This window comes from Lutjanus erythropterus, chromosome 19 (genome assembly GCF_056507025.1).
Source record: "Lutjanus erythropterus isolate fLutEry1 chromosome 19, fLutEry1.hap2, whole genome shotgun sequence".
Taxonomy (NCBI): domain Eukaryota; kingdom Metazoa; phylum Chordata; class Actinopteri; order Lutjaniformes; family Lutjanidae; genus Lutjanus; species Lutjanus erythropterus.
Genome location: NC_139335.1, coordinates 12,239,021 through 12,260,270, shown reverse-complemented (window position 1 = coordinate 12,260,270; position 21,250 = coordinate 12,239,021). Strand labels below are relative to the sequence as shown.

At 39.9% G+C, this 21,250-nt stretch overlaps 1 protein-coding gene across 2 annotated transcripts in view; it reads right to left on the bottom strand.

Annotated features, from left to right (window-relative positions):
• adgrl1a (adhesion G protein-coupled receptor L1a) overlaps positions 1-21,250 on the bottom strand; it is a 140,573-nt gene that overhangs the window by 7,495 nt on the left and 111,828 nt on the right. For both annotated transcript variants that reach the window (XM_084743538.1, XM_084743537.1), the window contains 14 exons: positions 19,672-19,775; positions 17,134-17,319; positions 16,904-16,942; positions 12,201-12,381; positions 11,299-11,421; positions 10,212-10,420; positions 8,836-9,009; positions 8,074-8,283; positions 6,778-6,998; positions 6,417-6,483; positions 6,154-6,245; positions 5,045-5,213; positions 4,626-4,781; positions 1,955-2,051 (listed from right to left, as the gene is read on the bottom strand). In XM_084743538.1, the coding sequence (XP_084599664.1) occupies positions 1,955-2,051; positions 4,626-4,781; positions 5,045-5,213; positions 6,154-6,245; positions 6,417-6,483; positions 6,778-6,998; positions 8,074-8,283; positions 8,836-9,009; positions 10,212-10,420; positions 11,299-11,421; positions 12,201-12,381; positions 16,904-16,942; positions 17,134-17,319; positions 19,672-19,775 (2,028 nt within the window). The remainder of the gene's footprint in view (positions 1-1,954; positions 2,052-4,625; positions 4,782-5,044; positions 5,214-6,153; positions 6,246-6,416; positions 6,484-6,777; positions 6,999-8,073; positions 8,284-8,835; positions 9,010-10,211; positions 10,421-11,298; positions 11,422-12,200; positions 12,382-16,903; positions 16,943-17,133; positions 17,320-19,671; positions 19,776-21,250) is intronic.

Sequence of the window (21,250 nt, the reverse complement as noted above, 5' to 3'; positions counted from 1 at the left end):
CTCACCGCCCCCCCAGCACCCCCCAATCCAGAACCTGAGCCAACCTTGAACGCCTCCATGACACTGAGGACTGCGGCAGTGACGCCACCAGTTGCTGAGGCTGAGACAATCAGTGACTCTGCGCACTTTTTTCACTTCTTCGGGTCTTAAATAATTGCTAGTGTGCTATTCATGTGCTGTAGTGGTGGTCAGAGGGGACTGCATGCATCACTGCATTCAGGCAAAGAGGATACAGTATGTGTGTGTGTGGATGTGATCGATCGCATGCAACTATAACGGCTGAGCCTGAGAGGAGTTCAAACCAGGGCTGGAAACCTCAGGTTCACTCACCGTACACTGCTAATGCAGTATTTCACTATATAATGATATCACAACTAGAGCTCAGCCAATATATCAGATATATTCTTGGCTGAGTATCAGCCTATCACAGCTATTCAGTATATATCTCATATATATCATATACATAGATACATAGATATATATATATAATTCTCTATTATTGGTATCAGCCCCAAAAATACAGTATCGGTCAGGTTATTATTGTTATTACTATTATTATTATTATTATTATTATTATTATTATTATTATATAAATACACACAGAAAGCAAATATATGATGAACTGTTTCAATGTAAAAGGTGTGTCTGATTGTTGTTGACAGCTGAGAAAGACTTGTACTCTGGGTTAAACATAGTGGTGGAATGTAATTATGTACATTTACTCAAGTACTGTACTTACTACCTACAATTTAAAGGTACTTGTACGTGTTTCTATTTTATGCTATTTTATACGTCTACTCTACAACATGTTGGAAGCCAATATTGTACTTTTTACTCTTTTATTTTGTAGATTCAGATTACTAATACAGTACATAAATCAACAATCAATAAATTATGACGTACTATTATAAATTAAGCTACTCAGTGATCAACATTAGTGACGCTTATAGATTTATACACAAATAATGATTATCTACTGATAAACTACTGTATATAATAGACTGACAGACTGAGAGATTTTGTGTATTATTCTGAAACTGGCCAGTTTTCATATTTAGCACTGTAAGTATATTTTGATGCTAATGCTTTTGTATATATTTGTATATAAATACAGGACTTTTACTTGTCAAAGAGCAAAACTTTTGCACACCTGTAAATAGACAGGTGCGTAGGAGAAGAGTCGACAATACAAAGCAAAGAGACTTCTTTTGTTTTCCTAAAATTAAACTTAGAGTATGAAGGTCAAAGCATCGAGGCGCTGTTAATAAAAGTCTGATTGCAAATGAAGAGGAGAGTGTATGGGGGTCCTTTTGCTTTGTATTGAGGACTTTTACTTGTAACAGACTATTTTTACACTGTGGTATTGCTATGTTTTTCTAAGTAAAACATCTTGTTCCACTATTAGATAATATTATAAGTAATATAAGCAAGTTAAATTACTACTATTGACTGAGTACTTAGACTCTGAATAATAATTATTATAATCATAAAAACACTTAAATTGGCTTCATTACAGTAAAAGGAGTTCATTCAGGGTGGAACATGAACTCACTAACACCAACGACACACCCACACACACACACATATTCACATAACAGAGCGTTTGAGCTCTATATACCTCTCCTGCTCCTGAGTGCTTTTACTGACCAGCAGCTGCCACTGCATTACAAACTGAGAGCCTTCAACCATATGTTATTCACTTTAAAATACATGTATCGCTGCTTCCAACTCCTGTGAGGCAATCCAAATCATTAGTTTTAATACACCAGGCATGTGAACACATATTTTATCATGCTGTATACTGTGTTTAATGCAGTGCTTTGCTTTGACTCTTCCCATGCTTTATTTGTTGTGTAAATCTTTATGAGTGCGTTAGAATCTATGTGTTTGTGTGCATTTAGGCGTGCATAAGTTAACGGCGGGGAAGTGGAGCATTAATAGAGGGAGGCCTCACCACGGTTGAGAGTTGGGGTGCTATTGATATCTCCCGCCATGAAAGAAGATTCCGTCTGCTTCCGAACCGTGTCGTTCCACATCCTGCGGATCCGACTCTGGAAGAAGGAGCACAGCGCAGTGAGTGGCAGCAAACAGACAACAAGTTAAATATAGAAACGCGGCGGGTAGACTTTGTAACTCAGTGGGGCTGCTGTAATCAAAACTGTGGGGCTCGCTCTAATCCGCAAAGAACAATAGGCAAACACGGCAGACAAAGAGACGGAGGCGTCGGGTAAAGAGGCACACAGCTATGTCATGTTATCATGAGGGGCGCTAATAAACTGGAGATGTGTACGACATGATTGCAGGAGCTGATACTATTGTTATTTCGAGGCGTCTTATTGCAGTGTGGGAAAGCTTGTTTGTTGATTGCGAGAACTAACTGTCAACATGTCTGTACTGTATGTGTCTGTGGCATCATGCCCAGTATCCAGATGTCTGGTATGGAACCTGTGTCTATATATAGAACAAGAACTTCAAAGGATTCTTAATGAGTGATGAGCACACGGCTGCCGGTGATGGAGAGAAACATAAAGGCAAAAATTTCACAACAGAGGTGAGCACGCTGGCTGATTGGACCAGAATTGCAACCAGGGACAGAGGCAGGACTTTAGACGCACTGAAGTCATGAGTCAGGACTCCCTAAAAACTCTGTATTTCACCCAGATGGGCGTGGTTTTGTGCACGACTCAGCAGATTCATTCATCAATCAGTGAGGTAAAACCAGGTATTGTTTTGATGTTTTTACCACTACACCATTTGTTATATTTTTCAGCATAATGTTATGAGTACAGCACAATGATTCAAAATATAATTGTAGCTTCATCACAAAATCACTTGATCACAAAAAATTAAAACTACTACAAAAAGATCTAAAATTAGTTACACTTGTATCCACTAATGAATTTAAGGGCTTCATAAAAAATATGGTAATGAAGACATGTTTTTCTTGAGAGGCCACTGATTAAAAAGCTGTTGTTGTTTTATTGTGGATTTTTGTATAATATGTTGTATTTGTTGCATTTTAATATGTTGTGATTGTGATTGGCTGCTGCGTTGTCCAGGTCTCTCTCATAAAAGAGATTTCAAACTCAATTGGATTTCCTGGTTAAATAAAGGTAAAATAAAATAAAATGTTTTGGACAAATAAAAAACTTTTTAGGTTACAGTTTTGCAAGTCTATCCAGAAAGTGATGAGATGACCCAAAGTGAAATGACAAGAACACAACACTCCAGGTGAAAAAACAAGTTTTTTAGGGAGTCATGAGTCCTTGTACTACTATAATTTTAATGCTTTTGATAGTCAAAATAATAATGTAGGAAATAATGTTAGTGCCAACGCATGAATGATTAAAACTGGATTAGAAATGAGAAAAAGATAATTCACAAATATAAACAATTTTGAATTTTTCAGCACAACTTTTTCAGGTTAGTTCCTAAATTATCTGAAAAGTGTAGTTACACTCATTCCTCAAGATAAAAAAGATATGTTTAAAAAAATAAACAAATAATAAAATGAGTGTAAGTGCACTGCATTAAGTTAAAAATTACCCCAGCATATTTTCTTTTGCATAACAAATTATAAACGGATCTTTCCACAGATTCAAGGAAGGTGTATAAAAGTGTAACCCTCTGATTCCATGAAATAATTCAATATTATAGTCTGGACCTTACTATTGAAAATATAGCAATTGTATCATTACAATTTATTTATTTATTTATTAATCTATATCAAACGATGACTGGTGTATTTCAAGTCGTTTGTGAGTTTCAAAAGAAAAAATGTTTCAATTGCCCCCGGTCTCCCCTACATCACATAATGGAAACAAGTGCACACAGAGCTGTTCAAATGGCAGGATGATGGCAACTGTGATACAATGAAGTAGTTTTAGCAATTCATCACTTAAATCTAAAGAAATACATGGATATATATACATATATATATTTAAATATATGTATATGCCTTTTTTAAAGAACAAAAAAAAACAGGATAGGATGAAGACGTCATATAATGTGATGTAACATACTTTAATGCTGCTCTGTCACTGACAGCAACACATATTGTAACACTGCTGTATCACATGCTGCATATTTCTTTATCAAATGAAAACAATGTGTCTGTGGGCTGAAGAATAAGTTAAATAAGTAAGTAAATTCGAGTGCTGCACAAAGTAATCGGTGAGTCATTGGTATTGATCAGCAATCAAACCCCCGCAGATACACTTATTTTGTGCTTCAGAATTACATAACAGACCTTTTAAACAAGGGAAAAAATAAACCAGCAGGGCGAGGAAATTTCCCTTGTTTCCAATGCTATTTATTTTGTTTTGACACCCTTTTTGACAGTGTTCTGAAAAAAGCTAGATGGTATCAAGAGAGTCATTTGATTCAAGAAAATTGATTTTTCGTTTCATTCCACTGAAACAAGCTGATTTCCACTGAAAACAAGTGAAATCGTTTTGCCGCACAGGCAGATTTACTTTTCATTTGTCCAAAGAAAAACACAATTTTAAAGCTCAACGGTGGTCTGATTGATGTGCAAAGATGAACAAACAGGTGCGGCCGCACAATGTATGAGTTCTGCTTTGTGTGCGCCATCATTTATATGTGTGGTTCTGTCCTGCCCGCACCTGTCTGTGGGCCGCTGCGTGGCGAGCTTGGCTGCCGCTGTAGTAGCGGTTGTTGGCACGCAGGCCTGAGTTCTTCAGGGAGCCGTGGGAGCTGGTGGTGGAGGTGCGACTGCAGCAGTAGGAGTGACGCAGACACTTACTGTACTCCTTATGGACCTGTAAAAAAAAAAAAAATAACACCATCGGCACAGTGGGAAGGTTTTAAAGCCACTCATAAACACAAACACTTAGTTTCCATAGCCTGGACTCAATGTGGAGCAACAGGGGCTTTAAACAAACAGCTAAATGTATTTAATGCAATCACTCTGAATGTATATGCTCAATACCATCCATCCATCCATCCATCCATCCATCCATCCATCCATCCATCATTTCATCCTGCTTCATTATCACAGAGACCAGTTTTCATATGTTGTTACCTTCTTCTGCAGTGCACAGTGGAAGATGAAGATGAACATGCCCTGGAAGGCGTTGAAGGTGGTGAAGAGGTAGGCCATGATGACGGTGTTTTCATTGATAAAGAGGAGGCCAAATGCCCACGTCAGCCCTAACAGAAACAGCAGAGCAATGGCCCCCAGAGCCCACGACCTAATGGAGGTAGACAAAGAAAATAACGACTTGATGCAAAGACAAAGTTAATCAATCTGGAATCCATCTGATGGTGCGGTTTATCTATCATAAGTTTACGTTTCTTGAAAACAAATCCACGAAAAGATTGAAAGAAGAACAAAGACATGCACGTCCACAAACCCAATGCGATGGGTGCTGGATCACAAAAAAATAGGAGAGGATATTAACTCTATGCTATTAAAACAAGAACTCTGGATACACACACTGGGCACCGTGGCCCCAAAGGGCCTCAATGAAGCCTTTCATATCTGAACATTTCTGTGAACGCACATATCATATTGTCTTCCTGTAGTGATATTGCTTTTTTGAAGTGTTCTGTCCTCATGGAGCGTTCTGCCTCGTACGTTTGGGGTTACATCCTCATGTTGAACATAACAGACAGAGAAACCTCTAATAGTTATTAAATATGATGGCTAGCCAGCCTGAGCCCCCAATCCACTGGATGTACATGTATTATATATATTTTGGTATGCTGGGTAACATTTTCTACTATACATATTGACCTATATACACATATCTGTGTATTTATTGCTAAGACTGGTCTATATGCAACACAAATTCTGTAAGAGATTATATCTATTATAAAAAAGGTTGGGGTGTTTTTTAAGACAGTTGTGTATGATCTTGGTTTGAGACTTGCCTTATACATTCAAGTGTCTTTATTATAGATCTTCAATATAGTTTTTCATAAGATTGGTGATTGGTGTACACTGTATTTATTATAGATCTATTTTTTTCTTATTGGTATGAATATGTATAATGTAATATGTAAAGTTTTTTATACCTGCTTGATACTTGGCACATGGTGGGTAGATGAGGAATTATGCATACTGTTTGGTGGGCCGATCTCTCCTTCTTTATTTTTAAAAAAGTAACACATGGAGTAAGTTGAACTCACTTGATGTTATCCAGACGGCTGGAGTCAGGTTTGAGCGCTGAAGAGTTGCGGAGCATCTTGTGTAATGTGATCATGAGGAAAATGAGGTTGAGCTGAGGACAGGAGACAGGAATAATCAAATAAATATGACGTGAACTTTACAGTCTGCTCCAAAAAATACTGCTAATAACCTCACAAAGCAGGCATGGTGAAATACTTCAGGTTTGACTGGGTGATATGAAAATAGAGAGGGGAATAATACTGTCTGACAGTAAAGCTAATACCATAATAACAAATGAAACGGGTCCAATGAAGCTCCAGATGAAGTAGTTATCCACTCGCAGCCAGCATCTGGAGTGGCACAGAGGAGAAGAGAGAGTTACACGCAACTAAGCTCACGAACAAATGCATACACACACTGACTTGCACACACACAGGCAGGCATGCACACACTATTTCCCTGTCTCAGCGGATTATCTTATGAAGGCTAATCATCAGGCTTTGGCTAAGTGTGTTCAGAAAAGCCAGTCCGCGGGGAGGTGCAAGAGCCGTTCACACAGCACTGCATATTACATTTCCAGCTGGGGGAATAGCATAATCCTACTTCTCAATCTGCAGGTGCAAAAGGCCTGTCTTCACACGTACGCTTTCTTGGTCCCATAGCTCCTGTAGTCTATGGCCGCGGAGATGCCCACCACCAGTGCAGGAAAGCAGTATCCGCACAGATAGTAGTACTTTTTGCGGGAGTACTCGCTCTCAAAGACCTCCACCAGCATGAGATAGAGTTGCACACCCTCCAGACACATCCAGGAGAAGGCAGCCAAGAAGAAGAAATGCAGAAGGCCAGCAAAGATGGGGCAGGCAATCTGAGGATAGCGGTGAGGGGGGGAGGAGGAGAAGAGGAGGGATGAAGAGGAAAAAAAAAGAAAGGAAAGAACAGAGTCACTATCAGGTAGTAGTTTTGTCCATTGACAGAGGAAAATGAAAAGCTGCCCCCTGGGTGACTGGCTCTTTGCATATTATTGAGTGGTAATTCATTACTTAGTGCGGTAAATGTTTTATAGGGTAACGTAATGACACACTGCCTCAATTTTAGTTTCACAGTCACCATTCAATAAAAAAAAGTTGTGCTGCGGCTCTCTGTGTCATTCTCAAGTTAGAAAATACAAAACCTAATGCGGTCTTCTCATTTACTTTCACGAGGGTCACAGACGTGTCAGCTGAGGTTTAAAGGAGGGGATCTACAACATTTCCTTTCCAATAAAACCCAAGCGAAAGCCTATTCATGAGCAGAGGTGGGAAGCAACAAAGTACAAACACTTTGTTACCGTACTTAAGTAGAGTTTTCGGGTAGCTATTCTTTTCTTGAGTATTTATTTTTCTGTTAACTTTTTACTTTTTTCCCCACATTTTAGCAGACAATAACACCCGTCAGTGCATATCACACACGACAGACATAAGACAAAACCAACATAAAGATGGAACATTACGTAATAAAATAAAACAAGATGAAACAACAAAAAAGACATAACATGATAAAAACTGCATAAATGGTGTAACAAGACAAAAAATGACATAAAAGACATAACAAGATACAAAAGATTTAACGAGACAAAAACGCCACAAAAGACATAACAAGACAAAAACAACATAAAAGGCATAACAAGGTGAGACAGACAGAGAGGGAGACCCAAGCAAGGAGAAAAGGTGAGGTTCAGTTAGCTAAAAATGCAAAAATGTCCTTTAGAGGACGACCTTTTGCTTTTATACTGAGTACATTTCAGAGCTTGTTGTTTTTCAGTTGAATCAGTACTTTTATCAGTCGTTTTTTTACACGAGTATCCGTATTTCCATTTGAGTAAATAATGTGTGTACATTTGCCACCTCTGCTCATAAGTGAGAGCCTAAATTGTCGGCAGGAACATGTGGCCACAAACTCACATGATATTCTGTCTTGTCGATGCCGATGAGGAAGAGCAGCTCGGCGATGAAGAGGTTGATGCAGAGGTTCTTGTGGATGGTGTTGCGGTCAGTCTGCAGGCCCCGCAGGAAGCAGAAAGTGGAGATGCAAATGGCGAGACACACGAGGGAGATGACGATCCCCACCCAGGTGATCACGAACAGGATCAGTTCGTGCATTCGGCCCTGGTACTGAGGTCCGGACGGCGTGTGGTTGAGAGGAATGGGGAAGAAAGAGAAGGTAGAATCAGAGAAATAGAGAGGGGAAAATATAGGATCAGACAGCAGAATTGGAGATGTGTAATAGCGAGATAGATGGAAGAACAGTGGAAGAAAGAAACAATAGGGGGACAGATAGAGCAGGGGGGGAGGGGAGAGAAAGAGTAAAATTGCCTTATTTAATATTTGTAAATATATGCAAGGAGCTAAAGTGTAAAGACAAGAGACAAGACGTCCTGAAAAAAAAACATGACATTCAAATTCATGTGAATGTCAGCTAGAAGTAGCAGGACATGAATTTGTAAGCATGTGCCTCCCTGAATGTCGGAGTGAAAGAAGGAAAAGAGAAAATTCAAAACAAAGAGCTTGTCAGCCTTGAGAGGATACATTAATGTGCATGTGTGTGAGGGTGTGTGACTGAGAGTGAGCGAACGCTAATGCTCGCACGAATGAACGTCTGCATAAATTACTCCAAACGCTTCCATTTTAACCGTGTGTCTGTCTGCCACGCCTGGGTTTACTCACATCGGGCTCGTGGTGAGCCATGAGCACGGCGAAGTTGGTGAGGTGGCTGCAGGAGCAGGTGGTGTGTGTGTTGTTGGAGTCCAGCAGCCTGCAGCCCTGTGATGACCACTGGCCCGTCATGGAGCGCTCGGAGTAGTTCCAGAAGGAGCAGTTTGGAGTATAGTAATTCTCCAACTACAGACAAAAAACACAAAAAAAGGAGGGGATGTGTCAGAGTCGATTAATCATTTAGTCCACGGGTGCCCAAATTCTTTCCTATGAAAGGCCAAAATTTAATCTGGATGGGGGGTCGTGGGTCATAAACAATTGTTGAGGTTATGTAAAATTACATTAAATTAAAATGTATTATATTTTACAGAAAATGCACATTCTAAATCTAAAATAAAGTTTCAAAATAGGCAGTACGCTTTAATCTGCTGAATGGAAATTTCATTAATTTGCAGGGATGATTGTCAAAAAAACCCCTCCATATGCTTCATTTTTGGAGCTTAAATTTAATAGTAAAGATGCCTTTCTATCAGAGAGGGCATGCAACTCAAGCTTTTCAGCTTGAAAAATTCAGCTTAACAAAAATATAAAGTTATGAATGACTGTACAAAGCATTCCACGCCATACAGTCATTTAGCACTTGAAATATCAGAAAAGAACACAAGGTTTGTCACTGTCATTGACACTTATCAATGATCTGTGCACTTTTTTATTTTTGTGCTCACTGTTTAGAGTTAAAGCTCTAAAAATATTTTGCTTCTTCAAAAGTATATGAAGCGTATGTTGTTAGAAAACGTTACTCATACAATACAAAAAAAAACACATTTTTTTTTTTTTTTTTTTTTTTTTGCAATTTTCACTTTGCAATTTCATTGCAGAATTGCCTACAAACATCACAGCGTGCATCACATTTTTTTTAGAGAAGCTGCTATGAAATCAGGCATTTTTTGGCCACAACAATCCCAAAAATGCCTGCGATTATGTATTATTTAGCTGCATAAAATGTACGTTTCATAGACATTACAATAAGCACAATAAGCACTCTCAATAAAGAGAATAATAGTATGATCTTGCCAAATAGGGACAGGTATTGTTAGGATTTTAAACTTTAGTCTATAAAATATAAAAGATTTACGAAAATACACTTCACAATTTTCCACAGCCTAAAGTCTTAAAATTGCTTCTATTGTCCAACTAACAGCGTAAAACCCAAATTCCTTTATTTATTATCATGAATGACAAAGAAAAGCAGCAAATCCTCACATTTAAGAAGCTGGAACCTGCAAATGTTTGACATTTTGCTTGAAAAATGAATGAAAAGCTCAATCGAATACCAAAACAGTGGGCAACTAATAGCTGCAGCTCTAATAAGGATTGAATCAGGCCACCTGTAGGTGTTTGAGTGTGAAGACCACCGGCTCAGTGAGAAACACCCTGCTGGACTCTTTGTTGATGGAGGCAGCAATAACATGGGAGTTGACCGCCAGTCGCTTCTTCTCGTGGCTCGGCCCGTCCACTTCCATCTTCACCGTGGCGTTCTCGGTGGACAGGAAGGATCCCAAGTTTTTATACAGAATGAACACTACCTTGACTTGTCCTGCACGAGGAGGGAGAGAAAAACAGAAAGAAATGAAACAGACAGAACGTAAAAACAAGAGTGAAAAGAAAAGGAAGGCAGATGTTATATGAAAGGGGAGATGCAGACTGAACGATAAAGGGGGGGAGGAGGAGAGAAAAAATACAGAAATGGGGGTATAATATGGTAATGGCGGCGAGAGTGACAGAGATAGAGAGTGGGGAGTGACAGGGGTAGCAGGAGGGAGACAGAGAGAGGGAGTTAGTGAAGGTTAGAATGATGGTAAGGACCGTTTCATTTTGACTGGTGGAAGAGAGCGAGATTTAATGTGGAGGGCAATGGAACATTCATCCCTCAAGCATTCACAGATCTCTTATTATTCCATATGAATATTTCATGTGCGTTTGTTTCAATCATTCTAATCTCGTTCCCACTGCAGAGCTGAGCGGAGACAGAAAACAGAAAAGGGTATGGGATGAGGGGCCATGGAGGGAGGGAGGGAGGAGGGGAGAGGAGAGGAGAGGAGGGGTTAGGAACAAGAGAGATGAGAGAGGGGGATAAGATGGCGGAGAGACGGAGCGGGGGAATGGAATGGGGAAGAGAGAAGAGAGGGAGTGCTGAGATTGCTCTGTCAGACTGGGGCCCGATTGTAATCTACACGCCTCCCCAGCTATTCTATTAAGACTGCTGTTAAGAAACCATCAAGAAAAGAAATTGTCTCAGCACTTTTGTTAATCTGATTAGCCTATTATTATGAACCAATAACTTAGTCAACTGCATGCAGATTGTTTTAAGCTTGCATGAAAATGCAAATGGAAACATAAGAGCGGGCTGCATAGGACGGTGCAATATTTCAGGCCCTCGGGGTGAGGACGGGGTGAGGGAAAAGGGCTGCTGACCGTTGCGACTGTACTGTTTGATCGTGGAGGCTGAGAGCTGGATGGTGCTGTCGCTGGCGTAGTTCTGCGGGAAGGACAAGTCCTGCAGGTCCATCTCTGTGTTCAGAACGTGCACCTCCAGATCTGACGGTGGAAACACAACACATAAACTTATAAACATGTTTATGAAGACCTCTGCACTGCCAAAGATGCAAAAATAGAGCAATTTAGAGTTATAACCTGAAAACACAATCGCACAAACAGTGGTCCAAATCATGGTTCATCTTACATTGGTTGAAATTAACATGATTAAAGAAAATAAATACATTTTTCCTCTTACCTGAAGTGCTATTTATCTATACCCCTTTTCCATACAGGTGCTGGCTTAGCTTGACTAGGTTTGACTTAGCGCATCAGCCCAGCACAGGAGGGATTTGCTCAGGTATGACTTGGCACAGCTTGGTGCATTAAAATTGGAAATGGAAATGCAAATCAGCGTGACCTGGTTTGACTCGGCGCAGCCATAAGTAGCAATGGAAAATCCCCGCCACGTTTGTTTGGTGTGAGATGTCGAGTTTTGGAGAAATTGGTCATTTGCCTTCTCTTGAATATAATGGAATTAGACGACGCTCAGCTTGGTGCTCCGAGTGCCAAAAATAAATTTGCAGAACTCATGATAGTTGCTCAAGATAATGCACAGACCTTGTTGTGAGAAGTTTCATTTAGGAACTATTTTCTTTCAACCATATATTGTGTACTTGTGCTCATGACCGTGTGGGATGTAAATGGCGTCCTTCACTGCTGAGCTAAAACTATATAGTTAACATCACTACAGGAAAGAGGAGAAATATGTATTTTTCTTTTTTGGAAGAACATAATACTTTGAATACTTTCAAAAATAATATTTAATACTGTTTTCTTACCAATGCTGGGTGCTCTGTCAGAGAAGCGATTCCCATACATGTTGTTTGCCAGCAGGAAAGCTCCTTTCTCCAGGACGTCCAGTAGCATGGTGGCAGTGTGGGCCTGCTCCGTGCTGTTCATGTCCTGCCACGACTCCAGGGCCTCCGGACGCAGCAAGTTGTCCACCGTCTGCACCACCGCCTGGAACATACAGGAGACGTGGTGTTTATTACTACTGCTGACACAAGTGAGCAACAAAGAACACAAAATCCTAAGTATTTCACGAGTAACAAAGAAATCAGGAACTATTTGATAGTTAATGAATACCTTATATGTAGTTACAAATATGTGATGTGAATATTAAAATAATTGTAAATGAACATTGAGTTTTTATCTTTGAAGTCCTTTTAGAATTTTTTTTCTCATCCCTCCGTTATTCGTGAACTAATAACTCATTCCCACTTAAAATTTCCAAGTTATTTCTCATGTCACAAGGATTTTACTTGAGAAGACCAGTTGAAGATTTCAGAGATCAGTCCTCAATCAACTGAAATTCTTCAAGTCAAGCATGTTTTTTTGGGTCAGATAGTGTGCAGCGTACTCTTTTCGGTCACCAAAAGTAGGTGCAGAGTAAATGTTCCTGTTGTTGACTGTTCTCCGGGGTAAACTCATCCCACTGGTCCCGTCCGCAGACAGACCTGGCCAGACCCAGGCTGAGTTTGGGTGAAGCCTGGATATTACTCCAAAATGGGCGACTACACGCACAGCTGAGGACATCACAGACACGTGGTCTTTCTTAGATGGAGACACCGCAACTGTCCTGGGGAACAGAGGCCTCGCCTCGGCTCCGACATAATGTTATCTTCAGCCTCCAGCAACTTAATATAATATAGGCCGTTCGCTGGCTTCTGTTTGATATCTAGTGTCAACAATAAATATTGTTGCACATTTGCCACACAGCAATTTAGCAGGTGAGCTATCTCACATGATTGCACAGGGATTCATGAGTCAAAGTTAAATGTTTTTTTAAGGATAGGTTGATTTAACTTTGCTGATACTATGTTGGATATTATGTTATGTTATTTTCAGACATATTTCAATTTTTGAATGAAAAAAAACAATCAAACAATTGGTTTGTATCCATGTAACTATGATGGTACTGCAGCTACTTCATGAGGAGTCATTAAAATAAATAAAACATTTTTAGGTTTCAATTTTGTAACTTTAAATTTACCCTAAAACATTTAGGATTATTTTTTAAGCAATCAGAACAAACACCCCAAAGCCATAAGATTGAAATGACAAAAGTTGTTCTTCTAGTTTAACAGGGTTTACGCAGTATTTGGTGACAAGTATGAATGAATAAATGTATCTTATATCTCCTCACTGGTACGATTAGTCTCCTGTGTTGATCCGCATTGTGATTAAAGGTTTGGGATGATTTTCAGATTTTAAGATTGGGCTGTGGCATTCTTAAGTTTGGGAACTGGTTGGTCTATATTTAAAAAAAAAAAGGAACAGTCAAATATTTATATTGAACAGCTAAATCAGATTCAACAAACAAAAGTCTTTATAAAGCCATTGACATACAGAAATGTTAGCAATCATGAAGTAAAGCTATTTACGTACGATATTCTACTGCACATGAGGGGACATAAAATAACACACTCTAAATAGGGCAAAAATGATAATTTATTGGTTTGGTGCCATTAAATGCACAATTATCAGTAAAATTTGGAATAATGTATGAAGAAAGTGGTAAGATTCACAGACATCTAGTACCTAATGATTAGACACCAGTTCATGAGTGTTTGTTTCCAGCTTTCAGCGCCATTAGCTATTAATTAGCTATACGGTAATTAACAATTAGTTCCTGATTTGTTTTTAACCCATTCATTGGTAATTACTTTTTTTGGTACCATGTTGTTAAGTGTAAACATAAAGCTCAACCACTTCAAAGTACAAAGTCACTACTATTTGACTATAATTTTCCTAGAAACTCACCACTCCCCTGCACTACATTTATTACTGTGCTATGTCAGACACATCAGCATTCTATTTCACACTTACAATTCATTTAATGGCAATTTTGATGGTTGTATCAGCTATCCAATTTATTGGAGTAGCCTGCTTGATGAATCATGTAATTCTCTTGCTCAGGCCTCTCAAAATGAAGGATTGACTGCTGTGTGGAATAAAGAGCATTGCTGTTAACAAAATGAATTTTGCATCAGAATGCACGCTCTCTGCTACACAGGAAAAAGATGGAGGGTGTTCTCGGTTTATCCCTTTAACAGTGCGGTTATACTGAAATACCTTGCAGCGAGTGACAAAAAAAAATAATGGTCAGTTACGTAGCGTACTACACAGCAGCCTTTACATTCATCTTGCACCAACAGAGATCAAAAGATGTGGTGTCATATTACAGCATGCTGCAGACAGGTCAAGACACACAAAAGACTGTGTGCTGCAGAGTGCCGCATTTCATCATTACAGAGCAGCATACACAAGGCCTTTCATGATATTACATTACTGCTTTCTCAGAACCACAGATATTGCACAAATATTGAAAAAGCACAGACGGGTGTAGTAACACAAACTACTGCTGCCTTTCATACTATCGTCAAATTACATTTTCTCAGAACCACGTATATTGTGCAACACAATGAGGCCACGACCAATATTAAACAGTAAGGCACAGTCCTGCAAAGCTAAGATTATGTCAAAGACAAATGACATCCACAGTAACTGAACACGGAGATATAGAAAACTGTGTTAGTGATTTGAGGTGCATCTGTCTGGCTGCCATATTGGGGAGATCGAGATCCAGCGCTCCTTAAAAACTTGGTATTTTACCCGGATGGGTGTGGTTTTGGAGGATATAAGGGTGCATACTTCAGCGAGCTCATGGGCGAGCTCCCTGACTGTTCTCAGCCAATCCTCTGAATACACACCAATAAGCTGGACTGAGTGATAAAATATAGCCTGGTTAACTAGACTGATCAATAAACACAACATGAGATCAGTTTATTTGATGTTTATAAGCCTGTTTGGGAAAAAATACTACACTGATATCAGACCCCAGATCTTATTATATTTGATGGTGGTCAATCTTGTCAATATACATTAGCAGTAGTTAGTTCAGGGGTGTAGAGAGGGGTAAACCCAAGTAAACTAAGGTGTTTTTTATATTATAGTGTCTCTTAGCAGATAAATTAGTCTCTGTTTCCTCCCAGGGACTACAGATAGAAATTAGCTTATAGCTAACGCCAGTGTGGCTAAGTAGCTGTGCACTGTCCCTGTTAAATAAAAAAACAAAAAACAAAAAAAAACTCCAATAAGGCTGAAAGTGTACTCACTTATTTACACATTGACTGTATCAGTCAATGAAGAGACTCTTCAGTTTAACTACTTCTGTATTTACCACTAAACCCCTGACTTTGTTATATTTTTCAGTACAATGTCATGATGGCCAATTTGAGAATTCATTCACAGTCAGAAAATCTGAAGGGAAGTCTAATATTAGTCGCAGCTGCAGCCGCGCCAGAAGTACAGGGAGCCAAAATCTAAAGTGTATCTTCATTAAAAATAATCTTAAGTTAGGTGCTGTTAGGTTTGATGTCTCCTGTATGTTTATATTACGGTTTTGGCCACTTACACTGACAGCACTGAACGAAACACCAAGTTTTTAGAGAGTCCCGTCAAGATCTGCCAGTAAACAACACAATGTGCACTGAGAAGTGCAGATTTCATTACAAAACCAGATTATATACTAATTAATTATACACCTCAAAAACTGAACATGATAGGGTTTACTTGTTGGAATTAAATTAGTTACTTCTTTCAATGCCAAAACATTAACCTTCTGAATTCCACTTGCAGGCTCTGATGAATATGCAAACCACATAGATATGTAAATTATATTGAATCTCAGCTTTTGTGAGTTTCTATTGTTTGTGTCGGTGTCTAAAGTGAACAAATGTGGATGAAAATAAAATATTTGTAATTTACAGCATTTGTGACAATATTCGCAATATTTTACTCTTATCATTGCCTATTTATAGGTCGGAATCTGCATATTTCAGTGGAAGATGCGTCTTTTCAGAAGATTAATGTTTTGGCATAGAGCTGATTAGATCACCCCCAGTAACTGAATTTGATCCCAACAAATAACCACTATTATGTTCAGTTTTTCACATTTATAACAAATCAAATTTCATTAAAACGGGCTCTGAATTAAGCAAGTTACAGTCAATTTTGTGGTGAAATCTGAATCTCTAAATACAGACTGTATTGTTCACTGGCCTCCCCAATATGGCAAATGTGCAGACACATTGTGGAGACATACAGCACCGGTCAATGAGGTGTCTACATTTTTATTTATTTTTATATCTATAACCTGAACCCACATTTCAAAGATATGTACCAGGAGCAACAGGAAAACTACAGATCAGCTTTCACCGCTCTAGGAAATACTATTTAAATACTGTACATGCTGTCTGCCGGGAGTTATACCAAAACTTACTCACACTGCTCTTCAGCACAAACCAGAAAAGTGATGATTCCAAAGGCAATATAAATCATAATACAGAGCACTGAGCCAAAGGAATCTCATCCACAAACCTCGTCTGCTCAAGGATTTATCTTCCCTCAGTTATTCTAAGTCACAGAGCAGTCCTACTCCACAGGCATGTAAAGCAGGCAGATAAAAGAGAAAAGCTACCTGGATGTAGGCTCGACAGGTCCGCTCTCGCTTCTGAAGCTAGAAGGCAGAAAACAAAGCCAGGAATTAAAAAGCTAAACAAAAAAACTGTAAATTAAAAACTCAGTCGTCCTTGCATGTGCACTAGGGGGGTAAATTCGCATTAACCTCAGCGTCCTTTTCTAATGCCTGAATTAAATATAGGCATGGCCATGTGCGTACTTAAGAACGGGTTTACACTTTTCTTCTACCTTGTTGTAGTTTCGTGCAGCCGACTCCTTGTTTCCGGGCCTCAGGGCCTGGAGCTGGGCATCCAGGATGTCCAGCAGCTGCTCGATCAGTCGCACGGACGAGCTGACATCTCCAGCCTGGATCCGACCCCGCGTGTGGTTCACCAGCTCTCCAGCTATGTTGGCAGCATTTTCACCGCTCTTTATCTGCACACAAACACACACACACAAACACATGCGTTTGCATACAGTGATGGGATAAGGTTGATGACACAGATCTGCTTTAATTTCTCTTTTAATCCGCTAATTTTTTCAACTTAATTGCTAAAACATAAATCACCTATGGCAGAAACACTTTACACCCTGTATTAAAATGCAGCCTGTATCTGAATAAATCATCCAGACAGGGAAAAACACATCTTAATGCAAGCTGTAAATGCTACACAATCAGAATGTGATCAGATCTTGCCAGACCACATCTGGAGGTAGCCAGGCTTGCACTGTTAGAATCTCAGGTCGGCGATCAGGACAACAACCTGGATAACGCATCCGGATACAGATTGCATTTTAATACCAGGTGTAAATGGGATGAAATACACTTGTAGGCACTGAAAAATGAAGCATGGGGTTTGGACGTTCTTGAGACTTTCCTCTATTGACATCGGACTCGAGCAGGAGAAGGACTCTGTCTTTACATGGATGATACTCTGTGCACAAGGACAGTCACGGTTGATGGACAATGTTTCCCAGATGTTGAACTTCTAATGTGAAGATGTCAACCATACTGAGTAATCATCACTATCTTGTTGCTGCAGTTTACATTAAACCTGTTGTGAATTCAAAGAAATGCACTACAGAATTATTTCCTGAGTGTATTTGTGTATATGTACACGTAAAATGCTGTATATATTATTTTATTTCATATTTTATCCCATTTTACTCTAAATACAATTAATTCTGTACATATGTTGTGTTTATGTACAACATGAAGAAGCTACCGCTCTAATTTCATTATGCAACCCCGTGTTGTGTATTTATAATAAATGACTCTGATACCTTGAATTAGTTGAGTCATGTTTAAAATGGCTGGAAAACTGGGAAACTGTTTGCATGCACACTAAAATTACGAGAAACAGCATGTTTTGTTTTGTCTCAATACTCTCCCAAAAAACTCTTGCTATTTGTTAAGTAATCAGAAAAAGAAACTTTATTATCAGACCTTCTCGCATCATTGTTAACAAAGATGGCCCTTGTAGCACACATCGTGAGGTTTTTATTCTCCTCAGTGCTGTTTCGCTTGCAAATCACACCCTTAGCAACCACTTTGCAATTGCAATTGATTTTAGCCAAAAGCAGAAGGTATAATGGATTCTTCCAAAGATGTTGCTTTTCAATGTGACGGTACTTTCCCTTCCAGGCACACGCACACACTTAAAAAAAACTTTAAGAAATGGTCAAGGGTATGCCTGGCTGAATAATCAGTGGTTTCTGCTGCAGAAAATTTTCTGCGTAACCAGTTTACCTTTATTTCACATTTATACAGACTGTTCTGAGGCCAGATTACTGCCAGACACGGGGACTGATCTGATTACCAGAGTGTCACGGTGCATACAGAACACAGTTACGCAATTTAGCTATCATCTACACTCTTAAAATAAAGGTGCTTAATAGAACCATAAAAGGTTCTTCTGCTCGTCCTTATAGGAGAATGCTTTTTGATTAATTGTATAACATTTTCTAAAGGTTCCACTTGGAACGCTTTCAGAGACATAAAAGGTTATACAGGGAGCCATCTGTGAAAGATTCCACCTAAAACCCAAATGAGAGGTTCTAAAGGGGAACCATTTTATGGTGCAATGCTTTCATCAAGAACCCTCTTTGGAGGATCTATATAGAATCTTGCCACCTTCTGGTTCTAACATGAACCCACCCAGGGAGTTCTCCCAAGAGACTTTTTATATTCCAAGGGTTTCATCTATAACCAACCAGGGGGTTCTACTGAGAACCCTTTTATATTACAGTACAAGGAACCCTTGATGATCCTTCCCAAAAGGGTTCTTTGGATGAAAAGGGTTCTTAATGGAACCCTTAGCCTTACAAAGAACCCTTGACAAACCATTCTTCACAAAAGGGGTCTTCAGAAGCAAATGGTTCTGTGTAGAACCTCAGCCTTTCTGGAGGAACCCTTTTGGAACCCTTATTTCTAAGAGCGTGGAGACCGTGGTCTTGAGCTGCTGTGGTCAGGTGTTCTGCTGTATATGAGACTCTGATGGAGACGTTGAAGTGCTCTGCGTGCTGTGAGGCCCTGAGCCTGATTTTTAAAAATAATTTAACCTCTCAGTAATTAAAATATATTAGTGAAAAAAAAGAGAGTTAATTAAGTATCAAGAGCAGATGCCTTGTAATGAAGGGCCAGTTGAAATGAGTCTGTATTTTAATCAGGCCAGCCTTGGAGATATGTTAATGTGTGTGTGGAGGTGGACAGGGAGGAGGGTGGGGGCGGTGGGGGCAGTGGAAGGGGACGGACCCATGGTCAGGGGCTACGGCTCCGGGTCTCACCTTCTGGGCAACCTGGTTGACCCACGGGGAAGTGCAGTTGCTCAGGTCAGGACCCCGCGGGTTCCACGTGACCTGCTCCGCCAAGCACTGGAACGAAGCGATGCCTGGAGACGAGCAGAGGGAGAGGAGACAGAGGAGGAGGGGGGAAGTAATGGGGAGATAATAAGCGTTAGGTGTCTGCAATTAAAGGGGAAAGTGTGGAGGAGAGGGATGACCACAAAAAAAAGTGAGATAGAATTTTTTTTACTAAAGAAAAATGGAATGAAATGAATTTTAAAAATGTAATACTCAAAGTGTTTGAAGATGAGAGGGGAGAGGGAGGGAGCAAAATGTCTGAGAGGAAATCGGTCAGAAGTGGAAAAGGTTAAATAATGGAGTGTAAGGCGGTGAGAAAGCGGGGGAAGAGAAAGGAACAGGCTTTCATGCTCTAAAAGGAACATGTGCAGACGTACCACGTAACATTTACACACCGAAGACATCAGGTATGATCCCTCACTGTCAAATAAAAACACCTGAAGGGAAGCACCTTCGCCCACCACTCATTTCCAGCTCCGCTCTTCTGTTTAGTTACATGGGTTCAGAGAAAGGACACCACGCAGGGATAAAACCAGAGAAGGGTCTATCTGCTGCCGCTAACACAAATAACCAAGTCACAAAGACGAGGCAGAGACAAGAGAAGCGAGACCACAGAGAGGGGGAGATGGAAGCAGAGCGGAAGAGCGGCAACGACAGAGACAATGCAGCGACGCTTCACAGTTGTAGACGGATCAGAGCAGATGTGGCGTTGCATTTCATACCCCCTTTTTCTCTCCCTCTTGCGCTGATTTTTTTTCTTTTCTTTATACTCTCCTCCATCGACCACAGATTGGGTTTGAGAGCTTCTGCCAAGACACGGCAATTAAGCCAGCTGCTAAATTAATGTTACTGCCGCGCTCGCAGAGAGAACATACAGACGAAGAAGATGGAGGGAGATGCCTTTTTCTCTGTGACTAAAGGGAGCTTTTTGATGGCTGCATGTTTAGAGGTATAGAAAGTAACATGAAGGGAGGTGAAGCCTGTGTTGTCTCGCCTTTCATTTCATTATTCGTTACTTTCAATCAGCCCTGTTTCCGCGGGAGATGAGCCTTTCATTTGTGGAGGACAGGCTTTCATCTGCGAGTCCTCGGGGACGGTGCCTGCTGGTGGGACCGACGCGGGGACAGAAGAAGACAACAGTGGAAAAAAACAAGCGTGAGAGCACAAACATGCTGATCACTTGGGCACATGCACACAGATAGATTTCACGCACAAACACCCACATGCATGGAGGGCATACTCTGTGTGAATACACTTCAACATGAAACACCCGTGTTGTTTGTTTCATGGAGTGGAAAAAATGCACATACGTTTAAAGGGATAGTTCACCCCAAAATCAAAAATATAAATTTCTCTTTTGGACTGCATTGCTATTTATAGACCAGGGGTCAGTAACTTTTACTATCAAAAGAGACATTTTCCACCAGAAAAGAAAAAAATAAATCTGTCTGGAGCTTTGAGAGAAATCAGATTTGGAGAAATCTGCTGTAGAAATGTCTGCCTT